This window comes from Berghia stephanieae, chromosome 2, assembly GCF_034508935.2.
Source record: "Berghia stephanieae isolate SIO BIC M18660-M18661 chromosome 2, UCSD_Bste_1.3, whole genome shotgun sequence".
NCBI lineage: Eukaryota > Metazoa > Mollusca > Gastropoda > Nudibranchia > Aeolidiidae > Berghia > Berghia stephanieae.
Window position 1 is genome coordinate 47,322,343 of NC_088361.1, and position 22,930 is coordinate 47,345,272.

Genomic DNA, 22,930 nt, shown 5'->3' on the forward strand with positions numbered 1-22,930 from the left:
ATCCGTTGGCGAAGGCTAATGATTTTCCACTGAGTTGTTTACCATTGGCCTCTCTGTGTACCGATAGTTGATGTTTTTGTTTTTGACCTAAAATGACCTTTTAGCCCCTTACTCTGGACAGGAAGTGTGTAGATTAATTTTTTTGCCATCCGTGTCTTCTTGAAACATTTTCAAGGCAGGAAACACAATGCAAAATATCATCCATTAATCTACGCGACGTCACGACTTAGTTAAGAACAACATGCACATGCCATTGGTCATCTTTAAGCTGGACAGTCTGTGACCAATGTCGGTGAATGCTTAATATCACAAGCAGATAGTCGTTAGCCCCTTACCGTTTGTGTCGTTTCAAATCGATCCAATATATATATATATATATATATATATATATATATATATATATATATATATATATATATATATAGTATGCAGATGACGTCACTCAGGCCTTTGTTATTGTTTTTGCCATCCGCGTTTGTGAGTTGTTCTCACTAAACTGTATTAACCAGACTATAAAAGTTCATGGTTACACAGAGTTTGTGTGTTGGTCCGTTATACTTCCGGATGGCAATGTTGTGAACTCCTTGGCCAAGCGCATTCTATATATATACATAAATACATACGTACGTACATTTTTTAAAAGAATCTGTCCCCAGACAACATGTTCGGATAAAGAAATTTTAATTTGTGATTATCGGATTAGAGAGACGCCGCGGTATATTTCACATACCAGTTTATTTACGGCAATGGCCATATTTTCAATTATAATTACTTTTGGATTTCTTTGTGACAAAATAATGTTTTCTCAACATATCTACCACCAAAAAAACAAAAACAAAACAAAAACAAACAAACAAAAACGAACAAACCAATAAGCCTTACCAATGCTCAACTCACGATTATTTCTCATCGTGTACAGACAGAATGAAGTTAACGTCACTCGGGTCTTTGTTATTGTTGTTTTGCCATCCGCGTTTATGAGTAATTCTCACTTAATTATATTATCCAGACTATAAAAATTCATGGTTACACAGAGTTTTGTGTGTTGATCCGTTAATCTTCCGGATGGCAATGTCGTGAGCTTCTTAGCCAAGCGAATACTATCTAGCACAGATAACATGCCGTCCCGGAGCGGTGTGATGTTTAGGTCTGGGAAATTCCATTCACAGCTCCATATATAGATAGTATGCAGATGACGTCACTCAGGCCTTTGTTATTGTTTTTGCCATCCGCGTTTGTGAGTTGTTCTCACTAAACTGTATTAACCAGACTATAAAAGTTCATGGTTAACAGAGTTTGTGTGTTTGTCCGTTATACTTCCGGATGGCAATGTTGTGAACTCCTTGGCCAAGCGCATTCTATCTATATCACACCTTGGGTTTATAACTTTTGTTATCGTGGAGTACGACCCTGGGGTGGTGCAATTGAAGAGTGGTTTTCCAAAACTCCCTAAGTCCGTTTTTCCCCATTTGAGATATTGAGGATTATTTCTCTCATAATATCTCATTCGGTCTACACTTGTGTCATAATATTTAAACTCCAAATTCTCACAAGTCTAAGGAAATTCTTGTGTCAATTGATGCATATAACATAATTTACATTTATAATTTATAATTGAGCTTTTATATAGCGCAATATCCACTAAAATGTGCTCAAAGAAAGCGCTTAACAAGGAGTCCCTGGTCAACAGCAACATTTAACATGTAGGACGGGACATGACGCCTGTCAGGCGATATTACATATTTTCGGACAAAGACAACACTGTTAACGGCCAGGTACTCGTTTTACACCTGAGTACGGAGAGAATGTGAGTAAAGAGCCTTTTCCAAGGACTCAACTATGCGCCGAGAGAGGCTCGAACCCAGAACCTTCCGATCCGAAACAGAGTGTCATACCACGAGACCACACATTTCAATTCATTTCATGGATGGAACATCTCAGAAAGTAGAATAATCGACTTAACGGGTTTTGAAAAACCAGCCTTCAGTTATAGATAGAATGCGCTTGGCCAAGGAGTTCACAACATTGCCATCCGGAAGTATAACGGACCAACACACAAACTCTGTGTAACCATGAAGTTTTATAGTCTGGTTAAGACAGTTTAGTGAGAACAACTCACAAACGCGGATGGCAAAAACAATAACAAAGGCCTGAGTGACGTCATCTTCGAACTATCTATATATAAGGTATTATAGTCTTCAAAAAAGCATGTGAGCTTTTATATAGCGCAATATCAACTAAACGTACTCAAAGCGGGCTCCCTGGCCAACAGCAACACGTAACATGTAGAGCAATATATGACGCCTGTCAGGCGATATTACACAACGCTGTTAACGGCCAGGTAATCATTTTATACCAAAGTACGTTGAGTAAAAAAAACTTTTTTCAAGGGACTCAACTTTGCGTCGAGCGAGGTTCGAAACCTGGACCTTCATATCCGAAAGCGAGTGTCATACCACAAGACCACATAGCCGCACAAGATGCGGAAAAGCTAATGGTTAAAAGAAGGAAAACTTGCATGCTTTGGACATCTGCTCAGACATGACAGCTTGTGCAAGACAGTCGTGCAAGGTACGATGGAAGAAAGTCAAAGAAGAGGAGGAAGACAGTGGAACATGTGGAAAAGGGATGTTGTATGAGCTGACAGAAAAAGTAATGACTGAGATGTGTGGCACTGTGCTGTGAAAACTGCATCCCGGAAGTTCCCCCCCCCCCCCCCCACGACCATCTGGTCGTTCGTGTTTGTGAGTAATTCTCACTAAACTGTATTATCCAGACTATAAATGTTCAAGGTTACACATAGTTTTGTGTGTTGGTCAATTATACTTCCAGATGGCATGTTGTGAGCTTCTTAGCCAAGCGCATACTATGTATAGATAGTATGCGGTTGGCTGAGAAACTCACAACTCTCGGAGGTATAACGGACAATACACAAAACTATGTGTAATCTTGACCGTTTATAGTCTGGTTAATACAGTTTAGTGAGAATTACTCATAAACGCGGATGGCAACAAACAATAACAAAGACTCTAGTGACGTCATCTTTGTTCTATCTTTTGGGTTTTTTTTCTCATCATCTGTAAATTCACTTTTAGGGATCAATACCGTTTTGTGACGGTCGGCCGCATGATTGATTGATGAAGTAATTTCATCCCAAGACAAAGGCAGAAAGCATATTGGAAAGAAGATAAAGGGGGTAGAAGACACAGTAAGTGCCTCCCGGCCCACTATGGGAGGTCAGGAACCCCACCCAGACATGTTTCATTGTTCTGATTCGTTCTGGTAAGATTCTGGCATAAACAATAGGTGAAAAAACGGGCTCTAGCAATGCTGTAGAAATGGTTCCGTCTCGAGGGAGTATTTGAAGATAAATCAATGGAAGTCATTACCGTATAAATGATATTTATTGTATTTCAACTGTGAAATAAGTGAAACTTATTTATATTATCATAAATAAAGAAAATCTAAGACAATACAAATGAAATAACAATACATACAATAATGAAGAATGGTTTTACAGCGCTTGCAACACATTTAGGTCATATCAGCACCAGTAAAAAGGAATGAAATGGGATAGTTAAAAGTTCTGGAATTACAATTAAAGCACACAAGAAAAGGTAAGACAAAGGGGATTGTGTTCAAATAGGAAACAGATGTAGATCCCAAGGGAACACTATCAAAGTACTTAGTTTGAGATCACCTAAACGTCTCATCCAGACACAAACACAGATCCCCACTAAGAGGAAATACACTCAAATGTTTACAAATCATAATACAATACATAACAGAGAGATAATTTACAAGAAAAAAAATATCATCTCCCAAAACTAACCATACATTTGACTGTTTCCCTCCCAGCCAGGGTATCCGACCAGGGCCAGGAAAAAACCAAGCGATCTCATTCCAAGACAAAGACAGAAAGAAACTTGGAAAACAGATATTGGCATGGGGATAGAAGACACAGTAAGTACTTCCCTGTCCACTGCGGGCCGGGGGTGGTCAGGAACCCTACCCAGGACGCGTATTTCTGAGTAAAGCAGATTTTAAATTAAGTATTTACACCACCAGTAAAAGGGAGACAACAGATGATAATGAAAAATGTCCATCAAACAAAAAATACTCAGGCGAAGAAAGAATGTTCTCGCTCACACATTATGACCTCGCTCATCCTCCTGATTTGGAATTCATGTCACCCCCCCCCCCCCCCTCCTCCCTTATCTTCCTCTTACCCACAAACACACACACACACACACAAACAAACAAACAAAAAAAAAAACATGTACACACTTTCGCGAACGCATAAACATAACCACACGTTCACACACAGTCACTCTCAAATAATAGGTCCGTAAACACACAAACACACACACACACACGCACACACAGTCACTCTCACATAATATGTCCGCAAGCACACACACGTACACACACAGACAGACATACAAATACAAAACGCATAATCATATATTATTTTGAATGTTTGAAATGTACAAGTAACGTTGAAATGGAATGTATCGAATTCATATATTATAACTCTCGATATATACAAACTATATATAACAGGTATCGATTAAATGCAAGTACTCCCACCTCATTGTCATACTCGCTAACCGGAAGGTTGACACACAACACATGTAATAAAAATGATAACGTCCGCTCCCATTGGGATTTGACGAAACAAATTTGACTATTCAGTAAAATCATCACGATGACTAATCAATCTCATAACACACGCAAACCATTTTCATGTCAATTGTAAACACCATGCGATATTTGGTGACGATTGGTCCAGTGGTTTTGGAGTATTAAAAATAAAATAAAATTTGCCGAATATAATATATAATAAGATATACTCGGGCGCTTTTCGTCTACACCTAAAATCCCTTTTTATCGACTAGTCTTCACGGACATAACGCAGCTGTGAATCGGCGTGCCATATATTCTCTATCGAAGTGATTTTGAGCTGCCAGAAGCTGTGGATTGTAAAAAATAATTTAAAACAAAATGGAATAGAACAGCTTCAAAAATGAATTTTTTTTGTCAATATCCCAAACACGAAAATTTCTCAGTCGTCGACCGGCTTTTTTTTGTTGTAATGTATGTTTTTTTTTCTATTTGTTTGACGGCTGAAGAAGGGTTTTGAGGTCGAAACGTTCTGTGTTTGGTATTTCGTTCTTTTCTTGAAGCTATTATATTTATTCTTGTATATTTTACATCAGATAATACACTGTATTAAAATTCTGTAACAGTCTTATTCTTATCGTCTGTGTATCCTTTATTCTCTACTCCACTGGGCTTTGATGGATTGACACCATTTTCTGATGAAGTCACGTGATCAAGATATGAGTCGTTCCCCTCTGTTTTGTCCTCATTACCAGTGGTCGGTTGGTCGGATGGGAGATAGTTCTCGTTACTGGAGCTGTCGTGCCGGGTGTCGCCGAAGAAACCGGGGCAGAATGGAATAAACCTGAGGGGAACGAAATAAGGACAGGCATTAAAAGAAAAGAATTAAAAAATATAAACAAAAAAGCATGAGCTTTCATAATATACAGCAATATCCACTAAACGTAATCAAATCGTTTTACAAGGGGTCCCTAGCCAACAGCAGCACTAAACATTTAAAGCCCCCCCATAGACGCCGACATCCGCTGGTAGCGGGACGGATGACCTATCGCTTTGACCCCATCCCTGCGTTTATCGCAGATGATTTTTGCCCACATACGGGGAGATATTTTTTTTAGGCGATCGGCGATCGGGGGCGTGGCAGTATAAAAAAGTGGACAATTTTTTTCGGATTTTCGCTGTTTTCACGTCGGATTCGTGATCAGCGTCAAATTTACAATAGGTTTGATACTAAGAACTGTGTGTTTACTCCAAAAATTGGTGAAATTAGAAATAAATTTTAATTAATAGTGAGGCTATGTGGCCGACAGAACCGATCCCAGTTACTGTCTGTTATTCTATCTTTCGTCTTGCCACAATAGTGATTACTTCTCACTAAATTATATCAATTAGACTGTTGAAGGAACGAAATTGACATCATTCCACTCTTTGTTATTGTATTAAGGCAGTCATTTTGGTAATTAGTTCTCACTAAATTATATCAATCAGACTTTTAACGTTCAAGGTTACTCGTAGTTTTGTATGACGGTACGTTATTTCCGACTGGTGGATGTTGCGAGCATTTTACCTAAACTCATAGCATCAATAACCGTCCAAGATATTCGCATCATATGTAGCAATAGCTATAATAATCTAACATGTCGAGAGAGAGAGAGAGAGAGAGAGAGAGAGAGAGAGAGAGAGAGAGAGAGAGAGAGAGAGAGAGAGAGAGAGGGAGAGAGAGAAAGAGAAAGAGAGAAAAATTTACTTGCGCTATATATACCGCTATATTCAATAAAGGTGCTCAAATCACTTTATAAGGGTCTTTGGCCAACATAAAAACATGTTAGACGAGACATGACTGTTAAGCGATATTGCAATGTTTCCCGACAGAGACGACGCTGTAAACAGCGAGGTACTCATTTTAACAGTGAACAAGGTGAGAGAATGCGAGTAAAGAGCCTTTTCCAAGGACTCAATTATGCGCCACTCAGAGCGGGACTCGAATCCAGTACCGTCCGATCCAAAGGCGAGTGTCATTTCACAAGATCACATGCATAGCCGCACAAAAAAGTGATGAGAGAATAGATTCATATGTATTGAAGGAGGAGAGAGCGGATGGAGTGAGTAAAGTTCTTGGATATTTATAGAAGGAACCAAATTGACGTCACTCATCTCATTGTTATTGTTTTTTGACACCCATTTTTATGATTAGTTCTCATTAAAATATATCAGACTATAACGTTCAAGGTTCCATGGAGATCTTTGGGTTGGAGTGATATTTCTGGCTGGCGGACTTTGTGAGTATTTTAATTTAACACAGAGCATCAATAGAAGGAATGAATTTGACGTTAGTCAACCCGTTGTTATTGCTTTTAGACAGCATTTTATAATTAACTTATCACTAAGTTATATCAATCAGACAATGAACGTTCGCGTTTGCAGTTTTGTGTGTTAATATGTTATACCCCGATGGAGATGTCGTGAGTATTTTTCCAATACGCATAACATCAATACATTTGCAATCCGATTTAAGTTTAAAAGCAACGTAGACCACGGAAATTTTTCCATTTTGTGGACAATAAAGATTTTTTATTTATCGTCATTATTATTATTATTATTATTATTATTATTATTATTATTATTATTATTATTATTATTATTATTATTATTATTATTATTATTATTATTATTTATAAAACAAATCGACAGTGTTCCCGTGGCAGGTTAAACGGGTACTCCTCGGGACTACTCGCATTCGCACCCCCCCCCCCAACCACCACCACCACCACCACCACACACGCACACAGCTCTTTTCTTTTTTTTTTTGGGGGGGGGGGGGGGGGGGGGGGGGGGGGGGCGTTGTTTGTAGATTATAATTCAAGGTTACAATGCCCACCCCTGTCATCACGTAGTCAAGGCTTTTTGGCATCTGCCAATCCCAAATGTCTGTGTCAAGGTCGACCGTCATGTCGCGTCAACGGGTGAGGAGGGAAAAAAAAATAAAAGAACTGGCATATTATTATATCATTACATTGAAAATTATGAAAACTATTTTTTATTTTGTATGAAATCCTTTATAAGTTTTACGATGAACAAGAACGAAACTTTTGCCATCTACCTCTTCCTGGCGCAACATTTATAAAAATATTATTAAAAAAAAATAATAACACAGCATTTATTTGGCGCAATATCCACGTGCTCAAAGCGCTTTACAAGGGGTCCCAAGGCAACAGCAATATTAGACTTGAAAGACGAGACATGACGCCTGTCAGGCGATGTGACATTTTTTCCCAACAAAGACAACGAACGGCCATGTTCTCATTTTACACCTGAGTACGGTGAGAGAATGTGAGTAAAGAGCCTTTTTCAAGGACTCAACCCTGCGCCACTCAGAGCGGGTCTCGAAACCTGAACCTTCCGATCCGAAAGCGAGAGTCATACCACTTGATCCATCACAAAACAGGGAGGGGCACTTTTCTGTCGGCCACATAGCCTCAATATTAATTAAAATTTATTTCTAATTTCATCAATTTTTGGAGTAAAAACATAGTTCTTGGTATCAAACCTATTGTAAATTCGACGCTGATCACGAATCTGATGTCAAAACAGCGAAAATCCGAAAAAATTGTCCAATTTTTTATACTGCCACGCCCCCGATCGCCTCGAAAAATATTAAGCAAAGCGGGCTTTGCGGGCGATCGACCGTACCTAGGTTTATCGGCCAGGTATTTGGCCACACACATTGCGTTTTCATCCCGGTTTGCCTGATCGGGGTCTGGACCAGGATCATATCCGGGCGTGTATGGAGCCTTTAAGACAAGACATGACGTCTGTTAGGCGATATAAAAGTTGGATTTTTTTTCGATTCGAACGGGACAGCGCTGCTAACGCCTAGGCACTCATATTACACCCGAGTACGTTGAGAAGAAGTGAGTAAACAGCCTTTTTCGAGCATTCGACTATGCTTCGAACCGAGGACCTTCTGATCCGAAAGCGAGTGTCATACCACAAGACCACATAGTCGCACAAATTTAATTCGTAGCTATAATAGATTTAGACAAAAAGACGATATTCAACCACCATCAACCAGCGTCTTTTTCCGAGGCACGATCAAGATAACAAATATGGCCCACTGTTTCTATATGCGGCTTTGTGGTCTAGTGGTATGACACTCACCTTCATATCGGAAGATCATGGGTTTGAGTCTTGGTCTGAGCACCGCATAGTTGGAAAAGGCCCTTTACTCACATTCTCTCACCGTACTCGGTGTGTAAAATGTGGACGTTGACAAAGTTGTCTCTGTCGGGAAAAAAAATGTAATATCTCCTAATAGGCGTCATATCTTGTCCCACGTGTTACTGTTAAGTGTAGCTGTTGGCTAGGGGCTTCCTGTAAAGCGCTTTGGTCACGTTATCGGATATTGCGCTATATATAAGCTGCACCTTCCTGAAGTCATTTTTGTGCTACCAGTTGCCGTTGGCTTAAGACGCCTAGTAAAGCACTTTGAGCAAATCCAATGGATATCACACTTTATAAAATATCAATATTATTTTCATATTTTTGTCTCTTTCACTAAGTCAAAGACGGAAAACTCACTTGACAATTTTAGATCTGTTTAGATATTTTTGAATGACTGGAATTTCATACGTGGACCAGTCTACGTCACTGTCATCAGATCTCTTCCTCCATAAAAGCATTCCTCTCTCTTCCAAGGTACCTGGGAGAAAAAACATATGATCAGTTTAATTAATTCATTAATCTAATAATTAAATAATTAATTTATTCATTTATGCATTCAATTATCTATTTATTTATTTATTTATTCGTTCATCCATTCATTCATTCAGTCGTTTATTCATTTATTTATTTATCTATTCATTTATTTATTTATTTATGTATTTATCCAAACAAATATTTAACCAATAAATGCTTTCAAAATGATTCTGATAATTAATGCTATATATATATATATATATATATATATATATATATATATATATAATATATATATATATATATATATATATATATATATATATATATATATATATTCCTTGACGTTCTTAAACGATATATTATCATCATCATCATCATTATCGTCATCATCATCATCATCATCATCATCATCATCAATATCATCATCATCAATATCACCATCATCACCATCATCATCACCATCATCATCATCATCATCATCATCACTACCACCACCACCATCCTATAACATATATATAACAATCTAAAAGTCAGCGCTTACCTGGTATAGTGTTATCCAAGATAAAGGCCACCACTCCACCCACGAGCATGTTTGTACCACACAATACATTTAACACATCATTTGCTGTGTCATCCCCTGGGGATTCAATACATTTTTATGGTTTCATAACATATTAAAGATAGACAATCGTTAATAATCTACGATAAGTTATCTATTTTGAGGTGTGTCCCTTTGCAATCAAGTCGACCACTTTTATCTTTGTAGTACATACCACAGTTAACCATGTTGTTTTCTGTGTCATCTCCTGGGCCCATTCTTGTAGAAAAAGTTACGTCTATCACCACTTATCATTAGGTACCGCCGCCTAGGCATTCCATGAAGGAATATAGATAGAACGATATTGGCGTCACACACCTCTTTGTTATTGTTTTTAACCAGCCATTTTTATGAGTAGTTTTCACTAAATTCTATCACTTTGACTATAAACGTTTGAGATTACACATAGTTATCGTGTGTTGGTACGTTATATCCGGCTGGCGAATGTTGTGAGCTTTGTGGATAAACGCAAAGCATCAATAGGTAATCCATCAAAAAAGCTGTCTGATTTCAACAGGAATCACCCATGCTATTCAAAGTGAGCAAGTTGGGGGTTAATAATCTTGCTCAAGGAAAAACAAAACATAAGATAAGTGCCTAAAGTCGGGATCGAACATGGGACGCTCCGGGTCACAGTACAATGCCTTAACCGTGTATGTAACCAGTCCTTCCATCTATTATCTACTTACCAAGACTAAAAGGATTGGCGGCAACCCATGTAGGAACGCTGAGACCAAAGAAGGTGGCAAAACCAAAGACAAAGAGATTTCGTGTAGAGTTGAGGTCCACGTACTGGAGGTTTGAGATACCCACGGCTGTCACCATGCCTGGACGGGTGGAATAAGAAAACAAACAAACCCTGAAGTTGTTATAAAAATACATTAAAAATTGAGCTTTTATATAGAGCAATAAATATCCACTAAACGTGCGCACAGCGCTCAACAGTAACGCTTAACATGTAGTACGAGACATGACGCCTGTTAGGCCATATTGTATTTTTTTTTCGGACAGGGACAACGCTGTTAACGGCCAGGTACTCATTTTACACCTGATTACGGTGAAAGAATGTGAGTAAAGAGCCTTTTCCAAAGACTCAACTATGCGCCGAGCGAGGCTCGAATCCAGGACCTTCCGATCCAAAAGCGAGCGTCATCCTTCAAGACCAGATGGTTGCACTTTTTAAAGAGTCGAAAACTTGTCGACAAAATATCGACTTTGTCAAAAAAAAATTAACCTTTGAGAAAGTATATCTGCTCTCTAATGGTGATAGTTCCCTAGATTCTGGTTTATTTTTCATTATTCAACGGATAAATAGAGAAACTATTGTTATTTTAGTAATGACAATAATCAAACATGGCAGATAAGTTGTGGGTTACACCTTCTACTCTTCCGGTTCCAAACTCATTGGTGTGTGTATGTAACCAGTCCTTCGGTGAGTATAGGTTATCTATGAAATCATACGATGGCATAACTATTTCCGTTGCAGGATGTAGGCTACAGGCAGATTCTTACCCTTCTCCTAACTAGCCATAGGAAAATCGTCACATTCGTTACATACGACTAATCAGCACTTTTATCATTCAGATTTCTTTTGCAAATCACAAAATTTAAAGAAAAATGTTTATTTATAGCTATAAAAACGTGACACTGTGTAGTAGAATTCATTTTGCTGATCAATATTATGCTTAGAATGTATTTGTTGCTTTTCTGTTTGAGTAAGAAAAAAACTATTTTTGTGTTGGGTGGGTGTGAACTTTTGGGGAACATTCTGAAAATGGCTGGTAAGGAATAGGTTAAGGTTAGATGCTAATTATTGACGACCAGCATTTATTTTTTAGACTAGAATATAAGATACCATCACTCTGAAAACAGGAGAACAATTACAAAAGATATATATCCTGTCCTCTAGAAGAGTAGTTTTACATTTCTATTGAGATTGGAACCAGTTTTTTTGACATCACATGTCAAGCACAAACTCACCAAACATGACGAGGAAAAGTCCACCCACAACTGGGTCAGGCAACATGACGAAAAGAGCCCCGAATTTGCCCACACATCCCAGGACAATCATGATGACGCCAGCGACTTGGACTACTCTTCGACTGCCCACCTGGGAGTAAAAATTTCAAACTTGTATATAGACCAATAAAAAATATACCATGCTTTACAATAATAATACAAATCCTAATGATGATGATGATGATGATGATGATGATGATGATGATGATAATGATGATGATGATTATAATGATAATAATAATAACAACAACAACAACAACAACAACAATAATAATAATAATAATAATAATAATAATAATAATAATAATAATAATAATAATAATAATAATAATAATAATAATATAATAATAATAATAGTAATAATAATAATGATAACAATAATAATAATAATAATAATAATATAATAATAATAATAATAATAATAATAATAATATATAATAATAATAATAATAATGATAAATAATAATAATAATAATAATAATAATAATAATAATAATAATAATAATAATAATAATAATAATAATAATAATAATAAATAATAATAATAATAATAATAATAATAATAATAATAATAATAATATATAATAATAATAAAAATAATAATAAAAATAAATATAATAATAATAATAATAATAAAATAATAATAATAAGAGGTACTTTGAGCACATTATGTGGACATTGCGGGTAGAGTCGAGCTTTTTTTTTAGACACCCCCTCCCCCCTTGCCATCCCAACAGTGATTGGAAAGCTGGGTCTCTTTCATCTGATTGAAAGTACTTTGCAATAGGCTAGCGTTTTATCAAAGGAGTAGCAATAAATGTCTAATTTTCAATTCATACTATAAAAAATCTGGGATATACTCCGGCTCCAAGAGCCTAATGGCTTCGAAGGACTACATTTATTAGGGTATTACGTTGTATAAAAGCTCAAAGATGAAGCCCGGATTGTTCTCACTCCCTCTGACCACGTAGCAATAATTGGATAGCTCTGTTACGCCTGACGGAGTACTTTGCGGTTGACTAGCATCCTATCAAATTGGTAGCAAGCAATGTTACTCTCCGTTTAACGCTAGATACACCGGGGTAAACTCCGGCTCCATGGGCCTAATGGCTCCACATTTATGTGGATATTGCGCTAAATAAAAGCTCAAGTGTTTTTAATGGATCGATATTGGACTTAAACGTTATGAAAGCCAAATGCATTGATGCTTTGCGTTTAGGTTAAATACTCACACCATCTGCAAGCCGGATGTAACGTACAAAGACACAAAACTGTGTATAACCGTAAATGTTTTAAGTCTGATTGACAGAATTTAGTGAGAACTAATCATTAAAATGGCTGTCTGAAGACAATAAACAAAGAGCCGAGTGACGTCATCTTCGTTCCGTCTATACAATGTTTTGTAAGAGTGTGGTAAATCCTACCTTAGTGATTCCAATGGCTCCGATGTTCTCACTGTAAGAAGTATTTCCGCCTCCACATCCCCAAGCACCGGCCAAGAGACACGTGATCCCTTCCATACCTATACCTGAATACCAGGAAACAGAGAAATTTGATATTTTCGCGCTATAGCAATACAAGTCGAAATATTTGTCCATCACAAAAGTGATTGGGGAGCTGGGTCAGTTAAATCTGGCGAGAAGTACATAATTGCGATTGACAAACGTCTTATAAAAAAGGTAGCAAGTATATGCTATTTTCCGTTTCATGCGATAAAAACCGGAAAAAAATCCGGCTCTATGGTTCTAATGGCTCTGAAGGGACTAGTTTCTGTTCTTAGGCATGTAATATTCCTTTTCCCTGAAAATAGAGTCATTGGTTATTCTCTGTACTATCGCCTTGATTCTCAGGCAATTAATGACCTCATTCCCTACACCTGAACATCAGTCATTGGTTATTCTCGATCGATCTCGTGTGAATCATTTATTTATTCTTCCAACCCCCCCCCCTATTCATCCAGCAGTGATTAGGTAGCTGACTCCGTTAGATCTTGTGGAAAGTATATTAGAGACCTATACAAAGAGAAGTAAGAAATTGCTATCGTCCATTTCTAGCTACAGAAACCGGGATAAACACCTGCGTCAATGGTCTAATGGATAATGGTCTTATCCTCTTGACCATGAGGCATGTAATATCACCCTTCTGGTCCCGAAGTTGTGACCTTTGGCAAGGCTTGTAGAGAGTAAATTTCTACAAATTCATTTATATTATATTGTTTGCTTAGTCTCCCCGATAACCTAACATGCCTTCGGTTTTATGGAACGGACTAAACAACCTTTCAACTTTGACACCAACCTCTGCCAATGGCACTTCCTGGAGGGGAAGAGACTCCTGCAAGTCTTGCGCATGCGTAGTAGTCTCCAACAGATTCAATCATGGAAGCGATAGTGCCAGCAAATAATCCAAAAACGCCTCCAACGGTGACCTTGGGGGTTCCCCATTGACCTGGAGAATAGGAAAGATTATAATGTTTAGTCAAGCTTTCTTCTTCATGAATTTTTCCTTCTTGTGCCTGTTTTTCTGCTTCTTATAATAGTATCCAAAAAGAGGGAGAGATATTATGGTAATTTCTTTAGAGTTTTTTATGAATTTTAAAACACACACAAAAAAATTTGAGCTTTTATGATATAGCGCAATCTCCACTAAACGTGCTGAAAGCGCTTTACAAAGGGTCCCTGACTAACAGCAACACGAAACATATAGGAGACATGACGCCTGTTAGGCGATATTACAATTTTTATCGACAGAAACAACGCTATTAACAGCAAGGTACTCATTTCACACCTGAAAACGGTGAGAGGATGTGAGTAAAGAGCCTTTTCTAAGGACTCAACTATGCGCCAACGACGCTCGAACCCAAGACTTTCCGATCCGAAAGCGTGTGTCAAACCACAAGGCCACATGGCCACGCCTACATAACACCGTATTAAAGTGGTGTGTCACATTTATTTTCATATTCACCTGGGTATGGAAATCGAAACCAGGCGGCATTTTCAATGGCGTCAGACCGGATATCCGTTCTGGCAAGGTATCCCCAGTCGCCCTCTTTATCTGGGAAAACTCCAGTCTCTGTCAGAATCAAGCAGATGAGCCAGGCCAGTATAATACCCATCAATACCTGGAGAAAGAGAGTAAATTATTGCCTCGTGCAATGCAATGTATAAATGTTTTGCATAATTTTTCAAAAAGAAAAAATTTTAAATAATTAATTACGCCATTCCGTAGGGCATTGTTACATACCATTGTCATACCTTCTCCTGAAGAAGATAGGTACTTCATCAAACAAATGTCTGATGTCAACATGAATCACTCTTGTTGTTCAAAGTGAGCAAATTAGGGGTTAATAATCCTGCCCAAGGAAAAATAACGAAAGTTCCTGAATCGGGGCTCCACCCCAGGGCCTTCCAGGTCAAAGCGCAATGCCTTAACTGCCCGGCCACTTCGCTTCCTCTCCCCCCCCCCCCCCTACCCAGATGAAATAAAAAGCTGTGAAATAGTTTTAAAGTATACAGGACCAAAATGTAAACAATATGACCGAATAAATAACGAATAATAATGAAAAAAAGCATCATAAAAAGAACATCAAGGGTTGGTCGGGGATGCATCTCCACCAATACACAAGATGCGCCCAAGACCTTGACTGCTGGAGGTCCATCTGCGTCAAACCCTGGATCAGTGACGGAGCACGGAATGGATATCCACCAATACACAAGACTCTCTCAAGACCTTAACTGCTGGAGGTTCATCTCTAGTAAACCCCTGGATCAGGGACGGAGCACGGAATGGATCTCCACCGATACACAAGACGCGCCCAAGACCTTGACTGCTAGAGGTCCGTCCATCTCTCGTCAAACCTCGGGATCAGGGACGGGGCACGGAATGGATCTCCACCAATACACAAGACGCGCCCAAGGCCGTAACTGTTGGAGGTCCATCTATCGTCAACCCCTGGACCAGGGACATCACACATGATGGTGATGATGATGATGATGATGATGATGATGATGATGATGATGATGATGATGATGATGATATCAAATTTATAAAATAACCTATTTTTTATATTAGGAAGGAGTTTATTCTAATTGTTCTAGCTAGACGAGATACGATTTATAAATAGCACTTCCTTATAGGGATCAGGAGGTCGCGATGGCTCAGTTGATAGAGCTAGGATCAAGGACCAAGGATCGATCGGGATTTATTTGCTTCCATCTCATCCTATGATTCAAGTATTTGTTGAATTGTAACCCATCGCCGCAGAACGTTATTATGTTGGGGTGAATTAGGTGCTGAAAAGTGAATTTATTGTCACGTTGGTGAATTTTGTATAATTTGATGAAGATAAGTCTAATATATCTTCATTTTAAAAATGATTTAATAAAATTGAGATTTTATATAGCGCAATATTCACTTAACGTGCTCAAAGCCATTTACACCAACAGCAACATTTAACCATAAAGGACGAGACATGACGCGATAGTAAACATTTGCTCTGGCAGACAAGGCTGTTAAGAGCAGGGTACTCGTTTGAGAACAGTGAGAGAATGTGAGTAAAGAGCCTGTTACAATGTAGGACTCAACTTGGCGCCGCTGGGAGCGGGATTCGAATCCAGTACCTTCCGATCCGAAGGCGATTGTCATACCACATAACCGGACAAATATAAATATGAGAAATTGGTTATGATTATATCTTTTGTTACGAAAAATGAGTCTAAATTCTTAAAATGACAGAAATTTTTTTTTTCACATTTATGGTTATTTTCGCTCTAAAATCCCTCTTTGACCTCTACCCCGACATGATACCGTTTCGGGCGATGAGCCACCTATTATATGTTGTTGGAGACATTTCTCATGTATTATCTTAAACGAATGAAAACTAAAATTCCACATTTCTGTCATTTTAATATTAAATTCATTTTTCGGCACCAGAATACAAGAAAAAGACAATGCGTCACATAATATAACTACGACTTCCTTACAGGGAACAGGGAGAATATCTTCAGGGTGGTTCCTCCAAAGAATGGAATCTCAATGTCACGTAGGTATTGGGAGAACAACGTGATCAATAGCACCGTCCTGTGGAAGAAAAATAAGATATTTTAAAAGTAAAACAAAAAGAACCCCATATCTCACCCCCGACCCCATCCAAAGAAATAAAACCAACAAAAGTAAGACAGACAAGCAACAACAAAAAACTCCTTTAAAATTGAGATTGCAAAGCCGACTTAAGCGTATTTGTAGGCCTTTAGCATTAAGATTTCTTTTAATATAGCGCAATATCTACTCGTAAAACGCTTTGAGCACGTTTAGCGGATATTGCGCTATATAAAAAGCTCAAGTTTTTAAACATACTCAAAGCGTTTAAAAGGGTCCCTGACCAATAGCAGTGCGTAATATGTAGAATGAGACATGAATGGCGCCTATTAGACAATATTTTTTCCCCCGACAGAGACAACGCTGTTAACGGCCATATTCTTATTTGACATCTGAGTACTGCGAGAGAATGTGAGTTAAGAGCCTATAGCAAGGACTCAACTATGCGCCGAGCGAGGCTCGATCGAACCCAGGACCTTCCGATCCAAAGGCGAGTGTCATACCACAAGACCACATAGCCGCGCGCACATATGCTGACAACCCAAATTGTTATCATCTCACTGTTAGAATGGAAATGCTCTGAAACTGTCGCAGTGAATAACAATGTGAAATTGAATGTAAGCTTCGATTTAGTAAACGAAAACAGATAATGTGGACGTTTCGGTTTTGCCCTTTATCAACAAAACAGGAATAACAATGTGAAATTGAATGTAAGCTTCAATTTAGTAAACGAAAACAGATAATGTGGACGTTTCGGTTTTGCCCTTTATCAACAAAACAGGATGAAGGAAACACTAAAGACGAATTAGTAAAGTGATCAAGACATTATCTCATTAGTCTGCAGTGTTTCATTCATCCTGTTTTGTTGATAAAGGGGAAACCCGAAAGGTCTAGACGAATGAGAGAATGTGATCACATAATCTCATTAGTCTGTAGCATTTCATTCATACTGTTTTGTTGATATAGGGGAAACCCGAATGGTCCACATTATCTGTTTTCGTTTATTAAATTGAAGCTTACATGAATCCCATGATGTGAGGGCCTTTTACATTTTACTTCTTTTTATTTTTTTGAAGGGACAAAGCTGTTATCGGCAAGGTAGTCATTTTACACCCGAGTGTTACTTAAATAAGAGGCTTTATATAGGATTGGACACACAAAAACACCCACACACACTCACACACACATACACACACATACACACACACCAACACACACACGGACACACACACAACACACACACAAACACACACAAAACAAACAAAACACACACATACACACACAAACACACTCACACACATACACACATACACACACACACATACACACACACATTCCCGCACACACAGAGACAACGGTAAAGAGGACTCACCCAAACGTAATCCACCAATGACTGGCACCTTTATTGGCTGCAGCTTCAAAGAGCGACAGCCCGATCAGACTGATCGTGGGTGCAATGGTCAAAGGTCCGATGAATCTGACCAGTAATCCAATCAGTCCACTAAATCCAACAACAATTTGGATCAGAGCAGCGATCATGAGACCTCCGCTTATCTGAGAAAAACAAATATAACATGAGGCTATGTGGCCTTGAGGAATGACACTCGCTTTCGGATCGGAATGTCCTGGGTTCGAACCCCGTTCGGTGCATAGTTGAGTCCTTTGGAGAAGGCTCTTTACTCACATTCTCTCACCGTGCTCAGGTGTAAAATGAGTACCTGACCGTTAACAGCGTTGTCTCTGTCCGAAAAAAAGTGTAATATCGCCTAACAGGCGTCTTCTACCGTCCCACAGGTTAAATGTTGCTGTTGGCCAGGGACCCTTTGTAAAGCGCTTTGAGCAAGTTAAGTGGATATTGCGCTATATAAAAGCTCAATTAAAAAAAGAATTAGCTTTAATATGACGTGTGTTATAATCTTTTACACGACTGTTCGTATTCAAACAGATGTATGAGCGTTTTTACTGTTTCTTCTTCTTTTTTTCTTTCTTTTTTTGCTTTTGGCTGAAGAAGGATTGTGAACCCAAAATATTCCATGTTTTGTATTTCATTAAGAGACAGTAATAATGTAGATTTCATTTTTAAATAAAACATCTTATGACATTTCTTTTTCATATGTACTGTAGAATTATATTGCTTTGTTTAATATTGCATGTTTGGGTGGTTGTATGTTTTAGTGAAAGTTGCCACGTTACTGTTAAGCGCCTTGAGCTTGTTGATATACGTGGTAAGGAGCTATATAAAGACCATATTATTATTATTATTATTATTATTATTATTATTATTTTTATTATTATTATTATTATTATTATTATTATTATTATTATTATTATTATTATTATTATTATTATTATTACTCTACTACATGGGCTGGATTCTATGCCCATTGACGAAATTGTGACTCTAGCCAGGAACAGACGTGCTTGGTCCCAATATGTGAATTCCCTGTGACCGTGACACTTTTATGCTGATGTAGCATAGCACCTTATAGGTGCCGTACTAATGTACAATGCAACTCATTAATACATACCAAAGCTGTTATATTCATTCTTGTACATTACTTTTCACAGTCCACAGCATTTATTAGCTTCGTGTCGCCATGAAAAAAAGGGAGGTTATTTCTTTAACCTCTTCCCCCCCTCCCCCTCCCCCCCCCACCCTCCCCCCACCTCTTTTCCCAATCTAGTGACAGAAATAATATGTCATTTAGAGTCCATGCTTGATTTAGTTCATCGAGAACATTCCGCTATAATACTTCATAAAGGGGGTGGGTCACATATTAAGTCTGTGCTACACAATACAGGAAGTGAAACACGTGTAAGTACACCAAGTGTGTAGTACACACCTCACTCATGTTGGATTGCCATATGTCTCTGTGCTGATCTGAACCAGGCTCAAATGGAAGCGTCCCATTTGCTGTGTGGATATAAAGAAATTAAGACAATCAAAATTTTAATATTCATATGATTTCAGAATTTCAAAATGACGTATCATGCGAGGATCTGGCGTTACATAATTCTGAAAAAAAACACGCGCTGAAGATAGTGGTCATAAAACTCGTCCTTCAAAAGTCAAACGAATAAAATGACCCTCATCTTGGCAAACACTCTAAAACCCGGGACTTCTCATGTCCTAGGTTTGCATGAAACTGACACAGTCACGTGGTGAGGAGGAGGAAGATGCAGATCATATACTGCAGCCATGCAGAAAATACACGACCCACAGAGAAAAAATATGGCCCTCTGCAACCTCTTTACAAAAAAAAAAAAAAAAAAAAAAACAAAAAAAAAAAAAAAACTTTTCGGCCCGCTAGAAGAACTAAAAAAAAGACGAGTACCCCAATCTCTGAAACGGGACTCCTGATATAAAGGCATACGAAAAGAAGAAGAAGAAGAAGAAGAAGAAGAAGAAGAAGAAGAAGAAGAAGAAGAAGAAGAAGAAGAAGAAGAAGAAGAAGAAGAAGAAGAAGGAGAAGGGGGTTTTGGGGGGGGGGGGGCGGTTGTCAAGATGAGGTTCATTTTAATCCATCGATATTTGAAGGACGAGTTTTCTGGCCAAATCTTTAAATACTTGCTTTTTCAAAGTATGGCAATGGAGGTAATGTCCATTTCAAATGGGTCGAGTCAGCTAATATATTGTAGATTTTTGTGAGACCCCATAATATACCGAAAGTTTAGTAAATACTATGTCATGCGGCAAACAATCAAATGATTTAAATAAGTCCATCAGGATCGTACATATTGGTTATTGTCTAACGCCTTTTCTAATCCTTAAAACATTAAATATCTGGGTTTTTCCCCAATGTATGACAACACAGGTTATGTACCTTTCCAAAGATTATCCCCTTGTATCAAATAACTTAAGTTAGAACCTATTGATAAAATGCATTCATGACCCAGTCCATCAAACCGATAATATGTCGGGAAGAGTGTGTGTTTGGAGGGGGTGGGGGGGGGGGGGGGTAATACCATGGCAAAAAGGTTTTTAAAAAGTTATAATGAAAGAAAATGTCAATTTTTTATGTTTTAATGGTTTTACGGAGCTTGCACACATGTAAATATCACCATAAAAATGAAGAAAATGGGATGGTTTAAAGAAATCCAAAAAATATAGATTTACAATTATAACCACACGAGAAAAAGTAAGACAAAGGGGAATTGTACAAATAGGGAACAGATGTAGATTCCAAGAGCTTACTATCAGTGTACTTAGAGATCACCTCAAAGTTTCATCCAGACACGGGCACAGGAACCCAAAGGAGGAATACACTTAAATGATTACAATATATAGATATTAAAGACAACACTTATAACCAGTCCTGCTTATAACAAGACTTATCACAGAGCAAGTATCCAAGGGAAAAATATCATTTCTCCAAACTAGAGCTATACATTTGATAGTTGATTGCTCAAAAACATTCATCTCAATCTATGTTCATTTCCACAAAAGAGTAGTGTAATAATTGATATAGATGAGTGCCTGTTCGCGAGAGCTTATATTTCCCTAAAAACACCCTGGATTCTCCACCAGTATCATAAAATATTATGTAATCCTCCAGAGCCATTAGGCCCATGGAACACGGACACACCCATTCACACCACAGTGCGCCTTACGCGTCTTCACGCATCACAAAATACTTTAAATGAACACCATCACCACGGATCTACCATCAAGCAAAGACGATCGCACAACTGAAGAGACCCGACGCCTCTTGTGTCGAAACGCTGTATTGGACGAAATGTGAGTTGATTTTACTCATTATGTAATGCTCTGAATGGTTAATTTATTGAGCACTGTCATAACTACAGGGCATCTATCATTAATATAAATACACACACACACACACACACATTTATATATATATATATATATATATATATATATATATATATATATATATATATATATATATATATATATATATATATATATATAAAACGATTCATCTCGATAATAATATAATTTCGTTTTCAGACATATATTATGATCTTACCTGTCTCTATGAATGCTGGGCATTTGTCTTTGTTCTTGACCATCAGTACAAACACTGGCGTAATGAACGCATAACTGGCACCTTGGATAATGGGGAGTCTGAAGTGGTAAAGGAAAGGAAATCCCTTGATAAAGGTGATGACGAAAATGTAATCCCATGATGCAAGTGAAAGGAAATGAAATCCCATGATGCAAGTGATAGGAAATGAAATATCATGATGCAAGTGATAGGAAATGAAATATCATGATGCAAGTGATAGGAAATGAAATATCATGATGCAAGTGATAGGAAATGAAATATCATGATGTAAGTGATAGGAAATGAAATCAATGATGCAAGTGAAAGGAAATGAAATCCCGTGATGCAAGTGGTGACGGAGGTACATTTATTTGTGACTCGACGCCTTCACCAGCTTCTAAGACCACCAAAGACTATACCTTGATTGATGTGACATTTAAAATCGGATTATGTTCCAAACGTTTTGCCAGTTGCATTGGACTAGAGTAGGAAGACAAGCGATGTCGGCCAGTACGGCGTTTGAATCATAGGGTCATAAATAATCTGTAAAGGGTCACTTCCCAAGACAGCCCTGGACAGCAGATGGGAAGAGAAAACGGGGAAGACCCAAAGAGACCCGGCAAAGGATCATGGAGAAAGAATTAAAGGAACCAGACCTGTCCTGGACTACAACCACCGCAAAAGCAGCTGACCGCAAAAAAAAAAAAAAAAAAAAAATGGGGATGTCTGATGTGCTTCGAGGCCCGAAGAGGATTAAGTAAGTAAATCGTTTATATAGTGTAATGAATTGTGCCCAAAATAAGGGTTCGGATTCGGAAAGAAGAATAGCAACACGCAACATTTAGAACGGGACATGTCATGACGCATATTGGAAGATAATACAATTCTT

At 38.0% G+C, this 22,930-nt stretch overlaps 1 protein-coding gene across 6 annotated transcripts in view; it reads right to left on the reverse strand.

Moving 5' to 3' along the window:
- Positions 1 to 3,388: 3,388 nt before the first annotated feature.
- LOC144965033 (solute carrier family 23 member 1-like) overlaps positions 3,389 to 22,930 on the reverse strand; it is a 38,099-nt gene continuing 18,557 nt past the window's right edge. For all 6 annotated transcript variants that reach the window (XM_078899907.1, XM_078899906.1, XM_078899904.1 and 3 more), the window contains 12 exons: positions 22,024 to 22,121; positions 19,876 to 19,946; positions 18,405 to 18,586; positions 16,918 to 17,014; positions 14,900 to 15,056; positions 14,234 to 14,383; positions 13,363 to 13,466; positions 11,900 to 12,029; positions 10,609 to 10,746; positions 9,863 to 9,958; positions 9,202 to 9,322; positions 3,389 to 5,467 (listed from right to left, as the gene is read on the reverse strand). In XM_078899907.1, coding sequence (XP_078756033.1) covers positions 5,233 to 5,467; positions 9,202 to 9,322; positions 9,863 to 9,958; positions 10,609 to 10,746; positions 11,900 to 12,029; positions 13,363 to 13,466; positions 14,234 to 14,383; positions 14,900 to 15,056; positions 16,918 to 17,014; positions 18,405 to 18,586; positions 19,876 to 19,946; positions 22,024 to 22,121 — 1,579 coding nt within the window. In that variant the 3' untranslated portion in view covers positions 3,389 to 5,232. The remainder of the gene's footprint in view (positions 5,468 to 9,201; positions 9,323 to 9,862; positions 9,959 to 10,608; positions 10,747 to 11,899; positions 12,030 to 13,362; positions 13,467 to 14,233; positions 14,384 to 14,899; positions 15,057 to 16,917; positions 17,015 to 18,404; positions 18,587 to 19,875; positions 19,947 to 22,023; positions 22,122 to 22,930) is intronic.